The following is a 24,076-nucleotide window of genomic DNA, read 5'->3' as shown; positions in this document are numbered from 1 at the left end:
TCGTTCGCTCCCTTGATATCCAAAAATACTAGCCACAGGGGCCTGGGTTCTTTTTCTGCTATTTCTATGCACTGCGTCAGTAAGAACAGATTGTCTTCCAGCCCCCTGTGTTTCCGAACCCCATTCTGCAGTTCCCCCAGCACCCCCTCATCCTCTATTCATGCCTGCATTCTTTCCATTATAATCTGCATCGCCAACCTGTAGACCACTGATGTAACTGTTATGGGACGGTAGTTGTTTATGTCAGCTTTATCCCCCTTTCCTTTATAGATCATGCTCATCCTGCTAAGTTTCCATGCATCGGGAACTTCACCATCGATTATTACTTTGCTCACTGCCTCTCTCAAAGCCTGCTTAGACTTCGGACCTAATGTCTTTATCAGCATAATTGGAGTGCCATCTGGACCTGTTGATGTACTACTCGGAACCCTTTTCTCAGCCCTTTCCCACTCACGTTGTGAAAATGGAGCCATTGCACCACTTGGATCGTCCTTGTCTATTGTGGTGCATAAAGCACTTCTTTGTTGAAATTTTTCTGTCACCCTTGTTCTTATATATTCAATAGCTTCGTCCCCTTCTAGCCTAGCACCTTGGGCTGTAGTTATAAACCTGTGCTCTAGGCTCGTCTCATTTCTTAGGGAGTTTAGATGGTTCCAAAATTTCGCAGCTGCCTTTCTATCTTTTTTATGTACTTCTACCAGCCACTGAGCTCCTTTTCTTCTAATCTTTTCATTGATCAGAAGGGAGGCATCCCTTCTACAGCTTAGAAAGATTTCCCATTCTCTTTCAACATTATCTGTCGGTTCACCCTGCTGTTTAGCATGTCTGTGTTCCCTAGAGGCTTCCTGACGTTTTGCTATGGCTCTCTTATCTTCCCCATCCCACCAACTTTTGAGTTTGTGTCTTCTTTTCCGGGGCGACTTCTCACGCGTCTTAGCAAGCTCTAGCTCAAACAGTCTAATTCAATTTGTGTATGTCCACACTGTCTTATTATCCTCCGTGATTACTTTCTCAATTTGTTTTGTGGCTATTTCAATTTGCCTTTCTCAATAAAAATTTTGCTGTAGTTGCTCATCCTGTCTCCTTCCCACTTTCACTGCTCTTCCAAAACTTAGTTCGATACGTTTGTGATCACTACCGAGACTTCTGGAGCCACCTTCATCTATGTGCATTCCCCTGAGCTTATCAAACGTCCTATGTGACATCAGTGCATAATCTATCGTCGGCTGCAGCCTTCCTACCTCCCATGTTATTTGCCCTTCACACTTCTCGGTACTGTTGCAAATGATCAAATCAAGCCTTTCACACATATCCATGATCATTTTGCCTGTCGGGTCGGTATACCCATCTATATCTTCTATGTGCGCAGTCATGTCTCCTAGTATAATTATCTCGCACTCTCTTCCTAACTCCTGAATGTCCTTTCATATACACTCTACCATTGCCTGGTTTTCCTCTCTGGCCTTTGCTCCCGTCCACAAGTGCACGAAACCAAGGAGCGTCATTTGACCTGCCACTTTCCCTTTTAGCCATAAATGTTCCTTGCACTCCTGCTTGACCCTTTGCCAGTCTGTACTTTTATGAATGAATGCCCCAATACCACCCCCCTTTCTGCTGCCTTCTGTTCTATTACAATATTCCCACGCGTAGTCTAGATTGTTCGGAGGTTGTTCCATGTCCCTGAGATGTGTTTCTACAAAAACGTATACCATCGGCCTCTCTTTCCTCAGCTGTTCTTCTATCTTTTCCCACTTCAGCCTGTTCCTACCACTCTGCATGTTAATATACCCTATGCCTGAATTGGCTCGGCGCTCGTGGCTACGTCTATTTATGCCCCGGACTCTACCTATCTTAGATACTGGTGCCACTTTGGAATTGTATCTGTCCATACGACGTGTCGAAGGGTCTCCCTGGCTGTTTTCCTCGTTACTAGCTATCCTGCAACCCGAAGGGCTCGCTTGCCCCCCAAAAAAGCTACTGCGCGTCCTGCAAGTCGCCAACCCACCTCATGACCTAGCCGTCCATCGAAGTGAATTCTGTCTCGTTGAAAACCACCCCACCTATGCACCTCTCTGTTTATTTCCACCACCTCAAAGCCTTTCTCTCGACTCATCCGCCATATCTCTTGAATTGCGTCGACAACCGCTCTTTGCAGGTGGCTAACACGCACCGGTACTTCCGGTATTGTGCATATCACTACCTGTACCTTTGGAGAAGTGGCGCGCATGTCATCGACGCCTTTCGCCAGAGTGGTTGCTAGTCCTGCTGTATCTTCATTTAAGACATCATTTAAACCGCCTGAAGTTATCACGAGGTTTTGTCTATCAGCTGTAGTTTTGAGTTTTGCGCTCGCTTGCCTCATGACTGCTTCAAGCTTGCGTCCTGAGAACACCGCTACTGCAACCCTCTTGTCACCTCTTACCCTCTCTTTGATGGCTTCTGTGCATCAATTTAAATTCGAGTCCCCGGCGATTATCACATGCTGTGACTTTTCAGCTGGAGCGTTCTGCACCTGGGGGCTACTTGCACCTGTGACGCCAGCTGCTTTGTCACCTCCCAGCCCCGCCACTACCTCGCTGAAGCTGGACCTTGCGACAATTGAACCGGCTGAACCTGTTTTTTCCAAGCATGCTTGCTCTTCCTTCTCCACCGTTCTGGTTGCCGGTTCCCTGCTGTTCTCTCCGTAGGCCGCTTCTTTGTTCAGCTTCGCTAGTGCTTCCTCAGCGGACTTCAGTCTTCCTCCCATTGACCTCGTTTTCTCGTGCTGTGTCGCCAACGCAGTCTCGAGCTCGGCGATTCTCATCAGCAGTTCACTCTGGGCAACCATCATTTTCTCAATTTTTTCCTCGACCTCACATTGCCTACACTTCGCGTCAGCCTCTTCTCCATCCGCTTCTACGCTAAGGTCCACTTTCAAAACCACTCCACATCCTGAACACTTTACAGTCTTTTTAACCATGTCTTTCTGACACCAATTGTCCCTATACTTCATAATTACTAAACTCGAGCCCTGCACTACAAAAAAAAAGAAAGTCTAAGCTCTACTACAAAAATTTGCGTGTTCAATGTACGCGCACCTCCCCCACGGGGTGGCAAAAGGAAGAAAAACAAAAAAAAATTCAAACACACACACCCGCACTAACTAATAAATACTTGGTGACTGGCCCCCGAAAAAGCCGTACCATAAAATAAGTGCTACGAAGATTTCAACTGCTGCCTTATAATTATAAAGACAAGCTCAAAACATGCAAAAACACTTATCTGCGCAGTCGATTCGGAGCGCTCAAAAAACACGTCCATCCACCGTGACAGCCCGAACCGAACCCCAACTCTTGCGAACACAATGGATGGATGAATGGATGGATGGATATGGCTGTACCCTTTAGATCGGGCGGTGGCTAGCGCCACCAAGCCGTAATACTTAATGAACCCAAAACTTTATTTATTTTTTTCCTTAAAAAGTGAGTTTGAGGATTCGTACTTTGCAGTGAAGAGTTTAATTTTCACTTGTGCCATGACTTTAGCCACCAATCAGATAACCTCCTTCTAGTTAAGTCTACTTGCTTAAAGTCTATTTTGCCCTCCCGGTCCCTAAATCCCAGTGCTTTGAAAAACTCTGCGCCATCATCCTGAACTATAGGGTGAAGCCCTTTACAGAACATTATCAAGTGTTCGGCAGTTTCTTCTTCCTCTCCACACGCACTGCATACTGTGTCTACCCCTTCGTAATTGGCCCGATATGTCTTGGTTCGCAGTACTCCCGTCCTTGCCTCAAAGAGTAGAGAACTACCCCGAGTATTATCAAAGATCCTTTCCTTGGCAATTTCCTGCTTAAAAGTTCGATAAATCTCTAGTGCGGACTTCTTAATCATGCCCATTTTCCACATGTCAGTCTCCGTTTCCTTCACTTTCTTCTTAACCGATAGTTCTTTTTGGTTTGGCCACCTGCTGTTTTCTAAGTATTTACCAGTCTCGCATTTACCAATCTCGCAGTCGGGGTGTTGACAACTCTCGCGAACACAACGCCATCTACCGCTCAATAGTTGTGACCCCAAAGTATGGCTTATGCGCAAGACACGCAAGCTACGCGGCGCAAAAAACTTTACTGAGGGTGTCAGCACCCCCACAATTCCCTTCGGAGAGTCTGATTGTGAGATTCAGAAACGGACCTAATTGAATTCTAGCATTTAAAAATTTACAACACGCAATGGAAAAAATTACATTGCGTGCGATAATTTTCCGCATAGTCAAGTGCAATGTGAACACGAAATCGTAAAGCTCAAATAACAATTTAACCTTCAGAAACAGATAAAGAGTACCGGAAAACGAATATTGCCAGAAAATTCAGTCTGTAAACAAAGCAGTAGTCTACTTTCCATGTCCACTTGAAATTTCTCAATAATATGTATTGAGAGACATACCTTTTTACAGCGAGATTCGGATGAGTGCTGTTATTTTTATGAATTTCCCAATGTTTTATTGTGGTTATTATAATTTGCTTATTTATAGTGATATAATATACAGAGGTAAAGTCATGTCAGTTTCAAACACGTGGTCGATAGATGATTGAACAGAAAGATGGAGAAAAGGACATAAGGAGACGACCAATTGATCAATCACTAACATCAGGAAAATTACAAGAGAAAGAGAGAGGTTAACGAAAAAAAAAAAGCATAAATGGATGCCATTCTCTGCCTCCCGTCACGGAGGCATTGCTCAGTGCCTTTGAGTATGGGAAGAAGCAAGTAAATATGACAGAAAGAAGTGAAGAAAAAAATCACAAGACCCACGCTTGCAGCAGCTATCCGACATATCGTTCCCTTCTTGCAACGCGGGGCAGTATATGCTGTGGCACCTTCATTTTCATTCGTGATATATGCCCTCAGCAACGTTACATACAAAGTATACTTATTTGTTTCAAAATAATATGTTATGGTTCTCATTATTGTCTCTAACTACGTCTGTTATTTCATAATCAGATAAATATATTGAAGAATGAGGGAGAGCAAAATGAACGTTAGGAACAAACACAGGAATTAGCCATGTCGGTGATCCACTATCTTAGTTTGCCATATTTGAGGTGTAATGAACCAAATGTGTAGGTAGATAAAAATAAGCAGAGGGTGATCACAGTTTTAAGGGGGATAGCAATACAAAATGACCAAAAGGTCTTTGTAAAGATGTCTTCTTTGCATAACGATGCTTTATGCAGTAAAGCATGCTTTTGGTTACGCGTGAACAGTCGCCAGCAAGCATAACTCGAACGCTCCGACGCGTGACCTGGACTAGTTTGATTGATGCCAGCCGCGATGCACTGGGCGCTTTTGCCTACATATTACCTTGGTGGGCTTGGATATCATGTCAGAATGCGCGGGTAATATCTCGGCTACAGTACACAAAGCTACGTGGCGCTAGCGTCAAACTATTTCAGGACACGCTGCGGAGCGTTCGTGTTAAGCTTGCTGATGAGTGTACATGTTTAAAGAAGGCCGGACACCGCGTTGGATAGAAAAGAATGAAATAGAATAAAATAAATAAAGAGACAGAGACAGACAGACACATACAGACACAGACAGACAGACACAGAGAGACACATACAGACAGACACATACAGGCACAGACAGGCACAGTCACACAGACAGACACAGACAGGCACAGACAGACAGGCACAGACAGACAGACACAGACAGGCACAGACAGACAGACACAGACAGACGCAGACAGACAGACACAGACAGACACGTACAGACAGACACAGACAGACAGACACAGACAGACACATACAGACAGACACAGACAGGCACAGACAGACACAGACAGACACAGACAGACAGACACAGACAGGCAGGCAGACAGACAGACAGACAGACAGACAGACAGACAGACAGATAGATAGATAGATAGATAGATAGGCAGATATATATATAGATAGATAGATACAGACAGAGACAGACCGACAGACAGACACACACAGACACACACAGACACACACAGACAGAGACAGACAGACAAACAGACACAGAGACAGACAGACAGACAGACAGACACAGACAGACAGACACAGACAGACAGACAGACAGACAGACAGACAGACAGACAGACAGACAGCAGACAGATAGATAGATAGATAGATAGATAGATAGATAGATAGATAGATAGATAGAAAAAGAAAAGCATACCGTGGAAAGCGAACGCTGCAGTGAGTAGCTCAGACAAATCTTGCATTCGTTCGCGCAAGGACAGTTCAAACACACTGCACGAAGTTGCCACTTGCTCAAACACCATCTCTTCACACCCTTACTCATGGTCTTCGAAGAGCTCAACGAACAAAACCTGCTGACAAAAGATCTTCCCACAAAAGTTAGACCATTGCTATTGTCCAATATGTTAAGAAGGAGTTAGTCCTTATTAGTAATACACAATTTCAAAAAAAATATTTTCGCATAGCGAACACACAGACAAAAATGAAGGAAATCAGCACACGCGTCATATACCAAGAGCAGCGTTTGGGTCAATTCCGGTTTTGGTACGGGTTGCCATCACTTGCCAGACGCCACGCTCTATTCACCTTTTCATAAACGCCTCCCTGGGTGCCGCCGTAGCCCTCCTTGGGCTGTGCAAATTGGCGCAACCCCTGGAAAATGCACTGACAACGCTGCACCCTTAGCCTTCGTACTCCCGCGCACAGCCCAACATGGCGGTGTTTTTTTCCTTCCTGTGAAAAGGTGTATAGTCTGCTAAAGAACATGGTTGAAACGCTAGCACCCTCCTATTGCGCTCGTGAAGATCACAACGCGCACGTGACGTAGCTTCATCATCCCTTGTCATTGCCTCTTGTGTAGCTTCCAGCTCGTCCATTGGAACGAAAGAAGTGAGAAAGCACTTACATAGTTTGTGACAAATCGATATAACTTCGCTTGTCTTGCACGGTTTCGAAAATTTTGGGGGCTAATAGTTGTGGTTTATCATTCCAAAACTACGATATGATTATTAGGAACGCCGTAGTGGGAGGTTCCGGTAATTTCAACCATCTGGTGTTTTTTTAACGTGCGCTGACAAGGCACAATTCACGGGCGTCTTACATTTCCCCGCCATCAAAATGCGACCACCGTAGCCGGGAGTGAACCGTCGGGTCTGCAGCCGAGCACCGCAGCCGCTACACCGCAGTTTTGTTGTTGCTGATTGACTGGTGAAGCAATACATTTTTAGAGTTTTGAAAACATCATTATCAGGATAATTAAGGTGCTATTTCAACGTTGTTCTTAGGTTTCTAATATCGGTGTTTTGCGAACTCTGCGGTACAATGAAAGTAGTGTGGCATTTCGTAAACATGATGCTCTATAAACGCATCAGATCTAGGTTTATCCAAGGACAGGGTAGGTTTTGGATTATTGGGAGGAGCGCACACGTCCTGCAGCTGTTATAAGCGAGGCTGATGGTTGTGGGACTTTACAATGATGATGATGACGAGGGTTCTGGCTCGACGGCGATGACTAAAATTACACGCAGATTAGTGATGACTCGCATCAACTCTTTCTCTCTTCCTACGCTAAAATCAATCGCTAATTGACTGGCATGAAATAGTGAAACGAGAAAGCAATGTGAGAGGCTGGTGGGCAACGTAGCAGCACGATACGAGGTCGAATCAAACCGTTTCTAAAGCACACTTGTTCTGCTCGTAGGTTCGTACTCGCAGGAGGGGAGCGGCGTGCACTTCCACCTGACAGCACTTTCAATGGTGCTGCCGCCAGTGATTGTTGTGCGACTGCTCCAGCACCGGCTGCTGGGCACCGCGCAGGCGGCGCGCCGCGGTGCGCCGTCGCGCGCCAGCATCGCCTCCGAGAACCGAAGCCGAGCGGGCTCGTCAGCCGACACCGAGGAGTCGCTTCGCGAGCGGCGCCACATCGCACTCACGGTCAACTGCGCACCACCTGGGCCGCCTTCGTGGACGAGGTCCGTCGAGGAACGCCGGGAGTCCATCCGACACGCTGACAGCAAGCAGGTGACTCTTCTATGAGCCGAGAGAATGGACAGTTTATCGTGACGCTCTCAATAAATGACAGTGCTCCTAATGGGGTCTCACAGTACAGTACAGTCAGCTGTGACGCTGTGTTTCAACAGTCAACGAACATGCCGGAGTCGGCCCGGTTCCGATTGCAACAGCGCTAGCACTGGAAGAAGCGATGCGGATACTATATATGCTTGGGACTGTGCAGCGCGAGAACTTGGGGGAAAAAAAAGGAACCACATTAGGCACAGTGATGCCTTGCTCTTTATTGGTTATTTTAAGAAAAAGTCCAGTACATCTTGATGCAAACATTGGCTCATAAGCCCCATCAAAGCTGCTTGCGCACACGTGGTGTCGTACCCAATGAAGTGACAACCGAGGGGCGACTATTGCTAGTTGAAAATTTTTCGCGCCTTTCAAAGTTTTAGAACAAAGGGTCTTTCACCATATCGTCAGCTAATAAAATTAGATTTATTCAATAAACAATTTCCCTTCATCATATTATTGGAGATAATACTATTATCGGGGGTATTACGTCCCAAAAGAACAATGTGAATATCAGAGACGTCCTAGTGGAGGGCTCCGAAAATTTGGACCATCTAATGCTCTTTAGCGTGCACTTGCATCACAAAGTAAACGGGCCTTTACCATTTTACCTTTATTCAAATACGACCGACATGGCCGGAATTGAACCCTCGACCTTTGGGTCAGCAGGCGAGCATCGTAGCCACATTTCCACGGAAGCGGACTTATCAGAAATAAGTATGACGTCATTCTATTTGTACGCGACATAATTGTATGGTAACCCTAATTAATTTATCTGCCCCTTTTTTTATTACAGTGTATGCCCCGTAAAAATTAAAAGCCTAATGTATACTTGGAAAATTTTTTGCGAGACTATATTCAGTGTAACCACCTCTAAAAAGGTGTGTTTCTTGCAGGTGAGATAAATGCCTCGCAAAAAGTTCTACTATGGCGAAAGATTTGTATATCTAAACATTCAAGAATATAAGGATAACTGAATGCTTTTACTGTTGAGCTATGGGCAAAAAGGTTTTTTTTAATGTACTTTATTCATGGGCAGAGCGTTTCATAAAAAAAAAAACTCTGACTTCTCTCTGAAACGTTCTGCGCACTAATAAAGTATATTTCAGTTGAAATTCGATACCAACCAGCCCGAGTAGCCGCATGTAGCCGCGAACAATTTCTTTTTCTTTTGTTAGCATGTGGCGAGGTAGGCAAAGTCGTGATTAAAAAATGTCACCAAGTTGAGAGCATGGTTCTCTGAATATTTTCTGACGTCTGGACTGATGCGCAATAAAGGACCGCATTTTCAACTCACAGGTAACGGTTGTGGCTCCCGACGGCGGCCCCGAACCATCACCGGCGTCATCCCCGGCGGGCAGGCGAACCTTCAAGTTTTCGAGTCTCAAGAAGCGCACAAGCAAGACGCCGGCCGTCAACCAGGACCAGCCCTCCCGGACGACCAGCGAGGCCGACATTGCGGCTTTTCAGAAGGAGCTGCAGAACTTGCCGAACTTTGAGACGCTGGTGAGCTTACTTTCTCTCTCGGTGCCGTAATTGCGGAAACGTTCTCCTTACGCGCGCTTTGCGGAAGTAGACTGAGGTATCCTTAGCATTCTTGTCTCTTCATACTGCGATGCGGTTGCCAAGAAAACAAGAAGAAAAAATACTTTCTGCGGTGCCTTTATTTTTGTAATATACGTGTTTCGCCAGCGCTGTTCTGCTGTAATAACTTGACGTAGTGGGGTCAAGTAAGGAGAGCGCCGCTCTCGAAGCATACGGACCCAGTAGACATGGTCGCACCAAACCAAACATCGTGTACATTTATTCATCTACATTTAGAGACTTCGATATCCTAAGCTGAATTAATGTTATATTACTAGTGACACGCTAACACAATCTCATACAATATTCCAATACACAAACATAACAAATACGGGGTAACGTGAAGGTGGCGTCGTCAATGTTCGAATAACAGAGAAGGATCCACAGGACGCGGACCATAGTTGCCGCATCCCGCGGACCCTCGTCAGAGCTCAACCATCACGCCAGGCGCCAAATGTCAAAAGGTCTCGCTCCGTCTTCCCGTTCGCCCACCAAGTCACGCCACCGTGGCCCTGCTAGCGCTACCGCGCTAACCATTATGATGATGATGGTGAAGTCGCTCGAGCACTGCGCCACCTTGCACTCGACGGCCGTTGAACCTAAATACGGCCTATCCGTGAGACACGTCTGCGCCACAAGGCACAAAAGCATTTACGTGGAGTGATAGCCCTCCCGCAGTGTTTAGCAGCGCTTATACGAATAGCTACATCTGCACGTCGAACAAGTGCACAGACGCCTTTCGCATGTCGTCGAACGATTTTCTTCAAAAACTAGTGGGTAGTGACAAAACCAGATTTCAGTCCACATGGTACCATCTTGTCACGCGCGTATAAGCACTTCTTGAAAGTGAGCGTGCGCCATTATAATTTAACTTATTCTAACAATATGTAGTACGTGGTCTCTAATAGTACATTATTTTTTTTATCTAGCAGTGAAGGGGATAATATATTATTGATGTATTTACTCTTGCAAAATGTTTCGGTCTTTCTCCGGTCATTCCCGTTGCCTTTCAGGACATGCGTCGTATCTTACTGCATGCCTGTGATGTATGACTGCTCCTTGTATGGGCCTGCAGAAGATCTACAGTATTAATAAATAAAGGAAATAAACCAACTGTTTCAGGTTTGGGCTCGAGAAATCTAACGACAGCCCCACTTCGTGTGCACACTTCTCTTGTTCCAGGCTGGCTCGAGCGATACTTTCACAGACGGAAGTGGAGGTGGTCTCGACGGGCTGGGCTACGCGCGACCGCGCTCCTGCTCGGTGCCTCGCGTCACTTTCGAAGCGGCATCGCTACAACTGCCGCACGGACATGGACCACTCATCCGCAGTGCCACCACAGAGGGGGCCTACACGGGTTCATCGGTGAGCAAGCCCGCTGCGCCATCTGCGACCGCCGCTGGACCCGCCATGCCGCAGACGGCCACCCCTGTTCCGCAGCCCGTCCAACAGTCTCTACTCACAGGTAAGGCCACCCGGGGGCGTTCACGTCACTATCTATAGAGTGTACATCCCGAAAAGCAAAAGAAAAGTCACAGTCTTGTCCCAAGGGCGACGGAATGAATGCGATAGGAACAACTTGGAACGTAACGCTGAGAACGGCTAGCAGATGGGAACGTGCAGCGCGCTGCTCACGCGAAAATGACGCACGAAAACGACACACACAGGACAAGAGCGAACTAACAACGTTTACCGCACGACACGTAACACACCGTTTAGGCAAAAAACGACGCACGAAACGTAATCACGGGTACAGATGAGTGCGAACTAACATGTCCCAGTTGTTATGCCTCGCTGTGTATGAAAAGAGCGCTCGTTTCGCAAACGGGGCCTGTGCAGAGACCGAAGTGGCCTTTGTGGGCACGGACACTAATGAAATCGGGGCCGGTGAAAGCTGAAGGCACATGATTGTAGGATAAGCGTGCGCGCACAAGCATATGGTAATCATGACATGCATATCATGTAAGAACATCACCACATTCCATGCTCATGATACGCTCATGATTGTTTTTCTTTCTTGAGTGCTTACTTATATATATATATATATATATATATATATATATATATATATATATATATTTATATATATATACGTATACAGACGTACTGTGTGACAGAGGCGGCGACGGCAAAAACCAGCTGAAACTGTCTTTATAATTGCTATCGCAATAAAAAAAACATGGAGGACGCCTCCCCTTTGAAAGTAGAACGCGATCAGGCCCCATTCGCGTATAACCTTCTAATTGGCTTTGCAGGCTCCGCTTCTCACTGGACCCTTGAACCATGCCACGATACACTCTTTAAGGCACCCTCGACTGATCGATGAAGACTCTGCAGTTCGCCCGACAATGACAGTCAGCACCAATTTAATCGCAAGGGTGTCAGATTGCCTTAGCATGAGAGAAGGAACGTCAGTGCGCTTGCCATTTTTATTTTCGCGAAGTACCCTCTACATGTCTCTAAGGCAATACGCGCACCTGCTCCTGTTGATGATGGGGACGATGGCAAGTTTGGGTGCGCTCTTTTGAATGTATCTTCTCGGGTTCCCTTGACTGGGCCTTTTTGGTTAGGCTTCCAGATTACACACCAATATTCATAGCAGGATCATTTGTAATTGTACTGGCACTGCTAAAACTTCTTTCGGACGAATCAGAAGCAGTCGTAACTACAGATTCTTTTCCAGTATGTGCTGCTCTGTCTTCGCGAGCCAACTTAACACTTATGCATATGTTTCGACAACTCATACCCGCAAACTTGCAAAAACGTCACTTGTTACAGGTACCAGGCCATGGTGGCATATATCTCAATGAAATGGCGGATGCACTAGCCACAGTATCTCTTAGCGGTCCCCTTACCCCAATTTTGCCTGATACGGCTTACGTGGCAGCAATAAGGTTTAGAAATCTCTGTTTGCATAATGAAATCAACTCCTTCTCATTGGATACATTTCGAGGTTTCGCGCATTTAAGATGCTGCTGGAATAGACAGTGGTGCGCAACACGGCAATTGGAAGTTAGTTATACCTGATTGCGTTGTAGAATTCCACAACTAAATTATTACTTACATAAAGCTGGTCTAAAGGCCTCACCGTTAGGTCAGGTTTGCGAAGAAATGGTAACAATAGATCATTTCTTTTTATTTTGTCGCCGATGTTTTTGTCAGCGGAAAAGATACCTGGTAGCTCCACTTGAAAAATTAGGCTAAATAAATGTGGCAGCAATTTCATCGTTTGGCAACATTAAATTAGGCTATAGCAACAGGGACGTCTGCTCTGCGATATTTGACCACATAGTTGCAACAAAGTGATTGCCATGTTACCATGTTAGTGCTGCCTTTGTCTCTAAGCACATCTGATAGCCTGCACCCTTGCTCAGATACTCCTCTTGCAAATATTGACTTTATATATATATATATATATATATATATATATATATATATATATATATATATATATATATATATATATATCACTCCAAAGTTGCTCGTGTTTGTACAACCATACGCCATTAATTTGAAGATCCTGCTGCCCGGTTCTTCGACAATCCCCCTTTGTGGGTGTGTGCCAGTATTACAAGGATCATCATAATCAACGGTTGTGCAACTTTAAACAGCTTATTCGTTGCATATTTCACCTGATGTGACCCCTGGTACAATATGATGTGCAGATTACATCAATTAACATGACTAGTCGCCCGACATAATGCCTGCATTGACGAGGCTTGAAACTACTTTGATCTTATCCAGGAGCAGTTTTAAACACTGACGCGCCTATGTAGTAGGATACCTGACTGCCACTATTCGATTCCGGCTCGAACCCTGATTTTCCTTCTTCGCATTTACTGGGATCATTCACTCATGGACAACGCTGTGGTTGCCTACACCACATTTTTTGCAACATGACCTGTGTAACGCCTTTGCATTTGCGTAATATCTAGTATCTTTGAAGGGGTACTGACACGAAATGTTTCGCTTATCAGTTTTTTTTTGCTTCAAGTGATAAGCCACGCACCCGAGAGCGTAAAAAACGTACCGGTAAGTGTGAGTATAAAAGAAAAAATAATTAAAGCATGCTTTTAAAAGCTAGTTTCTCTTCCTACTGTACCTTGACGTCACGATGAATGAATGGATTGATATGGCTGTACCCTTTAGATTAGGCGGCGGCTAACACCACCTATAGCCGAAATACTTAGTCAACCACAAAATAGATTTATCTTTTTTTTCCCTTAAATAGTGAAGTTGAGGACTGGTACTTTGCAGTGAAGAATTGAATTTTCACTCGTGCCTTGATTTTAGCCACCAATCAGATAACCTTCTTCTAGTTATTTCCACCCGCTTAATGTCTATTTTGTCCACCCTGTCCCTAAACCCCAGTGCTTTGAAAAACTCTGCGCCATCATCCTGAACTATAGGGTGAAGCCCTTTACAGAACAATGTCAGGTGTTCGGCAGTTTTCTCCTCCTCTTCACACGCACTGCATACCATGCCTACCTCTTTGTATTTGGCCCGATAAGTCTTGGTTCGCAATACTCCCGTCCTGGCCTCAAACAGTAGAGAACTACCCCAAGTATTATCATAGATCCTTTCCTTGGCAATTTCCTGCTTAAAAGCTTGACAGATCTCTAGCACGGGATAATTAATCATGCCAATTCTCCACGTGTCGGCATCTGTTTTCTTCACCTTCTTCCTAATCGATAGTTCTTTTTGGTTTGGCCCCCTGCTGTTTTCTAAGTATTTACCCGTCAATTTTCTGATTCGCTTCCTCCATTTTGTATCGACATTTCTCATGTACAAGTAGCTGAAAATCTTCTTAGCCCAATACTCCTCCCCAATTTCTCTTAATCCCTTCTCAAATTTTATCTTGCATCTAGATTCCCTGCCCTCAAATGATGTCCATCCCATATCACCTTGTACTCCCTGATTTGGTGTATTCCCGTGAGCCCCTAAAGCAAGGCTACCTGTTCCACGTTGCTTAATCTCTAATCTTGCTTGAACTTCATATCTCATGCACAAGACCGCATTACCGAACGTGAGACCAGGAACCATGACCCCTTTCTATATTCCTCTCACATCATATCTATTGTAATTTCACAGTGCCCTATTTTTCACCACCGCTGCATTCCTGTTACCTTTAGCCGTTACGTATATTTCGTGTTCCCTTAGGTATTCGAACCCATTGCTCAATCATACGCCCAGATATTTGTATTTATCTGTTATCTCTAGCGTGACCTCCTGTATGCTGAGCTCAATACCTTCATAATTATTAAAAATCATGACGTTTGATTTTTCCTTACTGAATCTGAAATCTAACCTATCTCCCTAATTACCGCAGATGCCCATCAATCTCTGCAAATATTCCTTGTTGTCGGCCATTAGCACTATGTCATCTGCGCACATCAATGCTGGTAGTGCTTGTTCAATGAGTTTTCCTTGTTTATCAAAACAGAGGTTGAAGTCAAGTCCACTCCCCTCTAATTTGGCCTCTAATCCTTGTAGGTACATCGTGAATAACAAGGGTGATAAAGGACAACCTTGCCTAAGTCCCCGTTTTATGTCTGTGGTCTTGGATACCTGTTTTTCTCATTTTATAACTAGCTTATTACTTTTATAGATATCCGTTAAAAGGTTAGTGACTCCATCTTCCTTACCTAGTGTGTCCATTATTCCCCACAAGTCCTCTTGAACCATGATATGGTACGCTTCCTTGATACTTAAAAATGCTAGCCACAGGACGGTAGTTGTTTATGTCAGCTTTGTCCCCCTTTCCGTTATAGATCATGCTCATCCTGCTGAGTTTCCATCCACCGGAGACTTCACCATGCTGCCTCTCTCATATGGCGCGACACGATATGAGCACCGCCACCAGGTGGTAGTATGTGTACGCTCAAGTTTTCGGGACGTATTCTTGTCCGCACGTTGCTTCTTCGATCGTCTGCTTCGTCTGCTGCGCGCCGCACGTGTGGGAACGGTCGCGGCAGGGATGCTCAACGTTGGGATGGGATCAATTTAGTGCTGGACACATTATACGAATTCGCATACGATATGTCGTAAGGCTGTTCGTACCCACAGCCTCATCCTCACGGGAGCATGACAAGGGGCGCCACCGGTGGGTGCCCTTTGCAGGTTTGTTCCTCGTCGTGACGCCTACCCGATCACCCGGTCGCCCTGATATTTGTGATATACATTTGTGGATATCGCAGTTGCCGGTGGCATAAAAAACACTAGATAAGCTGTTTATGATGTCAATTACCTCATGATTAAGTAAAGTGGTACTTGAAATGTGCTATTTGTGCAAGTCAACGTCCGTTTCAGAGCCACCAACGAGTTATCGAGCCGTGATATGGCAGGCCATTTCATGTGAACCGACCTGGGTTCTGACCATTTTGGTGAATGGGCCTGCTTCGTTCGCACCTTCGCTGTTTACAACGAGGTCGCCGAGAAAACCAGTTGCACGTGCAAAATCGTCCTATAAGTGTAGAAGTTTTTCATCGTGTTGGCAAATAGAAGCGATCAACAATAAGATATCGTGAGATAGTAAGCGGCGCTACCGAGAACGTCGGCCTTGCTTGGCTTACGCTGCGTCGAGAATGAATGTGCGCTGTGGCGGTATTTGTCGCTCGTGAAGGCGTAGCTTTGTTGGCAATGTGTGTGAGATACAGTATGTGGGCGGAGACTGAGCGCTGAGGACTAGTTCTCCCTAAATATCCCCCCCCCCCCTCCTCTATCGCATCTGCCTAGCTGGCGGAAAACGCAGGGAGGGGCTTTAGTTCTTCCTATGTGTCGTGAATCGTCGTACGCCACGTGTGCCATCGCACGCCGAATGGGATGAAGGATCGCACCATGTGTCCAGCGCTTTTTAAGGAGCAGGTTCTTCGTCGAATAATCTGAAGTCGGTCAGCAACTTCATGTTGTGCGTGTGCGCGTCCGGAGTGAATAACAGCGAACACAGTAAGCTCCGCTTGTTTGGCGTTCAGTCTCCGCCTCGGCCGCGGACCATGAAGTCGACTCACGCTTGCCCCAGTTCCAGATCGGGACTGAATCGGTGCAATTCGCACCTAATGTCTCCGATTTCACTGGCGAAAGTTAATTCCACAGGGCAAAATATTGGCACCATGACGACAAATTTGTAATCAAATGATTCGTTTGCCCTCTGATAAGCGTATATATTGTATTCGCATGCACGTACACTATTCCAGACTTCAGTATCTCTCTCCACAGGTACGCTGGATGACAGTGACCGCACGGTGCGAGTAGACGATCGAGAGAGTGACGTGCAAGCGCCATTTTTTGGGTTTTGGTGCTTGACGCGTCATCACAACTTGCCTTTAACTTTAACTTTATAATCACTTTAACTTTAACTTTATAATCAATATAAATAGTTAATGAGCATTTGCTCACTTGTTCAGAACCGTTTCTGTATACAGGAGATTTGTATGGCAGAGTAAACTTGCCTCCGAAAAAAAGGGGTCAGTACCCCTTTAAACTGTAATGTGGGTTTCATGGTGATATCACACTGTCTCTATCAATTTCTCTCTATTTTCAGAAACGCATCTCTCCCACGTGGTATATTACAAGTATAGTACTTCCACCATAATTGAATGAATAAACTTTATTGGGTCCTTCGGAGCGTGTTTTAGCCCATTGCGGGTCTCTCCCACGTTGAAACAGAAAAGCAACTACGAGGACTTGGCACATAACTTGTGCGTAGCATGTAGGGGCTACGTCCTTTTCAATACTATAGGGTCAAATTACACATATATAACTTGGTTTACAATTGGAGAAATTCAGAAGTATCTTATATAAATAATTAAAATGATGTATTTCTCTAGTCCTTACGGTTCTTCTGCATCCACGCTTGCATATCGATTCCCCGGTGTGCATTATGGGCAGAGCCAACATTCTTCCCGCCTGGAAAGAGTAAAGGTGGTGCCTCCTGCTAAGATTGCTGCTAGCTCGATAGCTGCAGCCCGTTTCTCTGTTCTCGCTCGCAATTCTTACTCGTATATGTATCGATTCGCTCTGCTCACTTCCTCGTATAACAAGGACATTACTTTCGGCAGCCCGAAACAGTCACCAAGAGGGCGCCCGATGAAGGTGGTCTCTTATCGCCTCGGGCGCCCAGTCTCCCATCGCAGATGCCGTTTTTCTTGCTGAGGCTGAGAGAGGCAGCACTCGGTTATCCGGTCCGTTGAATTGTAGTACACCGTCTGGCGTCGGCAGAAAAGAGTTTGGCCGATACCGCAGGCTTCCCTCCGGAGCACATCGCCGACGCCCTCTTTAAATGGGTGAGGGTAGTGTTGAGCGTTATATCAGTAGTAGCACTTGTAAGAATACTCTTTCATGTGAGCATGAAAGCAACATAAGCCAAACTCGTAGAATTTTCACATATCTGCTGCGGTCACACTTCGATGAAGGCAAAATTCTGTACGCCCATGTCGTAATATTAAGTACTATATATATATATATATATATATATATATATATATATATATATATATATATATATATATATATATATATATATATATATATATATATCGTGCGAGGCGACCTGAAGGGTCCTTCAAGGTAGCTAGCCAACACAAGGCGTGGTGGTCACTCACAACTTTGAAGGGCCTGCCATAGAGGTAAGGGCGAAATTTTGACGTAGCCCAGATGATGGCCAGTCACTCCTTTTCCGTTGTGGAATAATTGGCTTCGGCTTTGGATAGCGATCGGCTGGCGTAACTAATAACCCATTCGAGTCCGGCAGCCCTCTGCACAAGAACGGTGCCGAGACCTACGCTTCTTGCGTCAGTGTATATTTCTGTCTCGGCGAATTCGTCGAAATGCGCAAGTAACGAAGGCGTCTCGAGGCGATGTTTTAACTTCTGGAAAGCGCGTTCCTGCGGCATTTTCTACTTAAACTCCACGTCGGTCCTGGTAAGGTTCGTGAGTGGATCGGCGATGCGGGCGAAGTTTCTGACAAACCGTCTATAATAGGCGCACAGGCCCAGAAAATGGCGCACTGCTTTCTTGTCAGTGGGTGGCGGGAAGTCGGCGATGGCAGCTGTTTTCTGCGGATCGGTACTGACTCCAAACTTGCTAATCACGTGCTCCAGAAACAAGAGCTCCTCGTACGCAAGTCTGCACTTTTATGGCTTAAGGGTGAGTCCGGACGTCTTGATGGCTTGAAGTACAGCTTCAAGGCGCCGAAAATGCTCGTCTAAACTCGAGGAAAACACAACGTCGTCCAAGTACACAAGGCAAGTCTGCCACTTCAATCATGCTAGTACTGTATTCATAACGCGTTGAAAAGTGGCAGGCGCTGAGCAAAGACCCGAGAGCATCACTTTAAACTCGAACAGGCCGTCCGGTGTTATAAACGCCCTCTTCTCTCGGTCTCTTTTGTCGACTTCGATTTGCCAATAGCCAGTCTTGAGGTCCATTGACGAAAAGTACTTGGCGTTATGAAGCTGATTCAGTGCTTCGTCTATTCGTGGGAAACAATACACGTCCTTTTTGTGATTTTGTTCAGGCGGCGATAATCGACGCAGAAACGTAGGGTTCCATCCTTTTTCTTCACTAACACCACGGGGGACGCCCATGGACTCTTGGACGGCTGGATGATGTCGTCCCGTAGCATTTCATCAACTTGTGTCTTTACGGCCTCGCGTTCTCGCGTCGAAACCCTTTACGGACCCTGACGGAGTGGTCTGGCATTTTCCTCGGTTATGATGCGTTGTTTCGTGACTGGCGTCTGCCGAATTTTTGACGATGACGAAAAGCAATTTTCGTATTGCAGGAGCAGGGTCTTGAGTTCTTCTTGCTTATGGTTCGGAAGGCTGGGAATGACGTGGAAAGCTGAGGGAGGGGCTTGGTTTCTTTGAGCAGGTTCCGCAGGATCGGCGAGGGCGAAAGCACTGGTAGCTTCCACAATTTCTTCGATGTATGCGACCGTCGTTCCTTTGTTCACGTGTTTGTATTCATTGCTGAAATTCGTGAGCATAACCATTGCTTTGCCTCCCCACAGCTCTGCAATTCCTCTTGTGACGCAAATATTGCGGGTGGCCAACAGATGCTGATTGCCTTCAACGACGCCTTCCAAATCAGGTGATCTCAGAGCTCCGACTGAAATAATGACGCTGGAGTGAGGCGGAATGGTGACTTGTTCTTTTAGCATATCCAAGGCGTGGTTCCCTGACGGCGGCGGTAGTGCTTCTTCTGTAGATAACGTTATCGGCTTTGTTCTTAGGTCGATGGCTGCGCCATGGAGGCATAAGAAGTCCATGCCAAGGATGACATCTCTCAAGCAATGCTGTAAGACTACGAAGTCTGCAGGATAAATACGGCCATTAATGGTGACTCTCGCTGTGCAGATTCCTGCTGGCGTTACGAGATGACCTTTGGCTGTGCGGATTTCGGGGCCTTCCCAAGCTGTCTTAACTTTTTTCAACTTCGTGGTGAACGACCCACTGATGACGGAATAGTCGGCTCCAGTATCGACGAGAGCGGTCACACTGTGGCCGTCGATAAGAAGGTCGAGGTCGCTAGTTCGCCGTCTCGCGTTGCAATTAGGCCGTGGCGGGTCACGGCTTCGTTGGCTTGTTCCTCTGCTTCTACGTTGCGTCGTCAGGTCACCTTTAATAAGTGAGTTTTTGTCGTCAGGGCTTTGCCTCTTTGGCGTGGTGTTCGGAAAGCTCCATCGCGGCGTCGTCGTCGGAGGCTCTTCGGTAGTTCGCCGCACAGCAACCGCAACTCCATCGGTTGCTGCCATTAGTTTCCCGATTACGGGCTAGGAGACCGGCGTCGCGTTGGGCCAGAGTACGGCCGGTGGTGCGGTGACATGCGACGGCTGGGCGATGGCGAAAGGGAAGGACTTCGCGGTGTCCACTGAGTTCCTGTCAGGTAGTCGGCGATGTCACGTGGCCGTTCTCCTGGCTGCGGACGTGGCACATTGACGGCGAAGCCACGCAGTCCCATCTGTCGGTACTGGCGACGGTGGTAAGTGTACCCGGCCTCGCCGTAGTTGTGGCTGAGCGGGCGGTTGTCAGGTGCACGCCAAATGTCGGTTTTCCTCGGCGCACTGCGCTGGCCCGCTGGCGAACGGTAGGACGTCGGTGGGGGTGGTGGCGGCGGTGGCGTCTGGCGACGGAAATGCAATGGGGTGACGTTTTGGCGTGGACGGGGAGGAGCGTTCTAGCGCACTGCAGCGGCGTAGCTCATAGTTCTCGGCTCGGCAGCGGTGGTTGGGGAATTCGAAGCGATTGCTGAACTTCTCGCACAATCTCGGCGATCGAATCCACTTGAGGCTGCGCCGAAGGCAACAGCTTGCGAAGCTCTTCCCGCACGATTGCTCGGATCGTTTTACGCAGGTCTTCGGAGTCACTGGCTTCAGCGGCGGTGCATTCAGGAGTCAGGCGACGATTATACTGTCTGGTGCGCATGTCCAGGGTCTTTTCGATAGTGGTCGCCTCGGATACAAATTCTTGGACTGTGTTCTGTGGATTTCTCATTAGTCCCGCGAAGACTTTCTGTTTGACCCCTCGCATGAGGAAACGAACTTTCTTCTCTTCAGGCATGTCTGGTTCAGCCTGACGGAATAGTGGGTCATCTCTTCTATCAAAATGACATTTCCATTTGGCAGCTGAACCTTGGTCTCTAGTAACGCAGCGGGCCTCTCTTTGCGAGCGACGCTCGCGAACGTTTGCAGGAATGCGCCGCAGAAGACATCCCACGTTCAGAGTGTGGACTCCCGATTCTCGAGCCAGGTCCGTGCGGTGTCTTCCAAATAGAAGTACACACGACGGAGCTTTTCGTCCTTGTCCCAGTGGTTTAGGGTGGCCGCATGGTCGTATGTTTCTAGCCAGGTCTCCGGGTCTTCGAACGATGACCCATTGAAAATCGGTGGTTCCCTAGGTTGATGCATGACGATCGCGGGCTGGGACGCTGCGGTTGTCATTGTCAGAGCAGTCGAGGTCATATCCTTGGTCTTCCGTGCCTTGTCTTGTAGAAGCCCATACTCCGGTGGTATAGACCGGTTGGCGGCTTTTTCACTGCTCCTGGTTGGCGTCGGTGTCTTCTCCGTGACGTGGGCTGGGTTCACGGCTTGACGGGGGCGTCTGGTACATAAAAGAAGCAGCACCTCCACCAGATGTCACGGGGTCGTGACGGGGCCGAAGACAGGAGACTTTATGTTGGGAGTTAACTGTTTATTTGGGGGAACCTGTGTCCGGTAAACGGAAAGTCCGATTACAGTAGCAGTCTTGCACAGCTAGCAGTGAACGGAGCGTCGGCCATCAACTGACAAGTGGCGAAGCGTGTCGGCATTTATATACTTGCCATAGAACATTCGAGTGTTATCGCTAGCGGTGACGTTGTTTCCAGAATAATCTGAAAGGTTCACGTAGTGGGTGTAATCTTTTATTCATCAGCCTCGAAGCTTCTCTAACAATGTTTGCGCTGAAAATAGTGCAACAAGCGATAAGAAAACTTTAATAAAGGTACGCGGCAATATAAATATTCTTTTCGTTTTCTTTATCTATTTCATTTGTTTTATCACAAAGAAGTCAGCCTCTCGTATGCTTTGTTTTCGTTTAAAGAATGTTGGTCGAAAGAGTTTTGGAGTGAATTCTAGTTTTAAATTAAATTCTTTGGCTTAACATGGTAGAACCTTACATGCAAAAACTACCTAGAACGAGCCAGATTGTTTGGTTCTTGCTGCTGGAGAAACTTGTTTTCTGACCTAGACGGTACGTTCAATGGGTCACTTGATCTCGGCCTGACTAAATGTCTAACGAGACAGAATGTATAACCAAGCCTGAATGCTCAAAGAGACTGTATGTCTAAGAGTATGAATGTCTAACCGAGACGGAATGTCTAACGAGCCTGCATGGCCACTATTGAACATTCCGTTTCATTGGACACTGTCTCGTTGGATATTCAGGCCGCAAGAGCTTCCACTGCTTTTCGCGTTCTAAAAACAAGTATTTTTGTACCGAAGCCGGTGCTCCGGTCAGCGAAGGGAGCACGGCGCGGGCTAATCCACAGGACGATGGGTCGAAAAAGGGGCATTCCATGACAAAAACTCGGTTTCACAAAGTGCATGATTGCAATAAACCTTGCAGAAAAGCCATCTTCCCACAAGTTTTTTAACTCCATTGGTTATTCGGGCTCGAAAAAAACATACATTTCAGACGTCATCTTGAGTGGTATTCAGTGAATGTGGTTATTTTGTACGGCAGTGTATTGAAGTACGGAAAAATCTAATGCGAGAGATGGGGCTGGAGCCCACTAATTTCCTTCCCCTGGGTGACACCACTGGTCGGTGGTGCATGAAAGGACGAAAATTTTGGAAAGGGGCGAGGGAAAGCAAGCACGCCTACTGCTCTCCTGAACCAATATCACAACAGCTCGTAAAAATGCAGAAAATACATGGCAACGCCCAGAAAAGCATCTCATTTGAAAATTCTAGAAATACCAAGCCACATGTCGCTAGTTCAGCTGCGTCAAGTAAACCTAAAAATCTTTTCCAAGTGCATCATCACTGAGTTGTGTCTGTCGGCCTTATCGCAGCTTGCGAGGCGGTTGCTCCGGCGCACGGGCCTCTGTGCGAACTGCCCGGTGTTCACCTGACCATTCTGAAGCTGCTCTACGAGTGGACCTGCATTTGCCCCGGTGACCTGCGTATCCGCGAGTTTCGAGACTTTGTCAACCGGCTCGCGTGTATGGGCGACGCCTACAAAGAGTGGGCCGACGAGCTGCGCAGGAACGCCGACCTCAAGGTGAGCGCTGATTCGTCGCCTTCTAATTGGTCCCATTAGTTTTAACCATAAGCAAAAAAAAAAAAAGAAAGTTGTCTTCAACAGCAACTGACATCAGAACTCTTTTCCTACTTGAGAGCGTTTTACCACTGGCCGGTAGCCTATAACATAACGGTTGTCCTTCGCCTTGTCTCAGTAACTGTCCTACCTCGAGAATTCTTTTGTATGAATGCTCTAAAACTCCGTATTCACAAAGAAGAGTTGTCTTACGAAAAAACCCCAAAGTCGAGCCATCGTCAATCGTCCTTGATACAGAATATACTATTCTCGATCGCGCTCTTGTAGTGGCAAAAATTATCGAGGACGAAATGTGTTATTAATTTAGCCGCAGGTATTCGGGTGGGGGGCAGCAGCAAGCACGTCGGTAATTACGTAGCCATTCTATAATTATACGTTAGCGACCCCGTGAGGAGTCTTCACGACACTGTATCTATCTCTCTTGACACAGTGGCTGAATGAATAGGGAATGTCTGTAAAGAACTGCTTTCTGGAGTCCTTCAGGAATCGGCTACAACAACAAAAACGACAAATTAAGGCAAAGTTTAGGAAATAATATTAGCTATACACTTTTATAAAAGTTTTTGCACATTATGCCTTCTTCTCGAACTTGACTGCTCGTGCACCTAATCATTCGATGTTC

General features: G+C 46.5%; 1 protein-coding gene and 1 pseudogene across 2 annotated transcripts in view; both read left to right on the top strand.

The window, feature by feature from the left end:
- Nucleotides 1–24,076, top strand: part of LOC119175883 (uncharacterized) — a 766,025-nt gene that overhangs the window by 546,531 nt on the left and 195,418 nt on the right. For both annotated transcript variants that reach the window (XM_075876430.1, XM_075876431.1), the window contains 4 exons: nt 7,683–8,002; nt 9,353–9,559; nt 10,820–11,102; nt 23,189–23,397. In XM_075876430.1, the coding sequence (XP_075732545.1) occupies nt 7,683–8,002; nt 9,353–9,559; nt 10,820–11,102; nt 23,189–23,397 (1,019 nt within the window). The remainder of the gene's footprint in view (nt 1–7,682; nt 8,003–9,352; nt 9,560–10,819; nt 11,103–23,188; nt 23,398–24,076) is intronic.
- LOC119177432 (U4 spliceosomal RNA) lies at nt 8,343–8,516 on the top strand (annotated as a pseudogene).

The sequence above is a fragment of the Rhipicephalus microplus genome, chromosome X (assembly GCF_043290135.1).
Source record: "Rhipicephalus microplus isolate Deutch F79 chromosome X, USDA_Rmic, whole genome shotgun sequence".
NCBI classification, from domain to species: Eukaryota; Metazoa; Arthropoda; class Arachnida; order Ixodida; family Ixodidae; genus Rhipicephalus; species Rhipicephalus microplus.
Note: the sequence above shows the minus strand (reverse complement) of the source record. Positions and strands in the feature narration are given on the sequence as shown.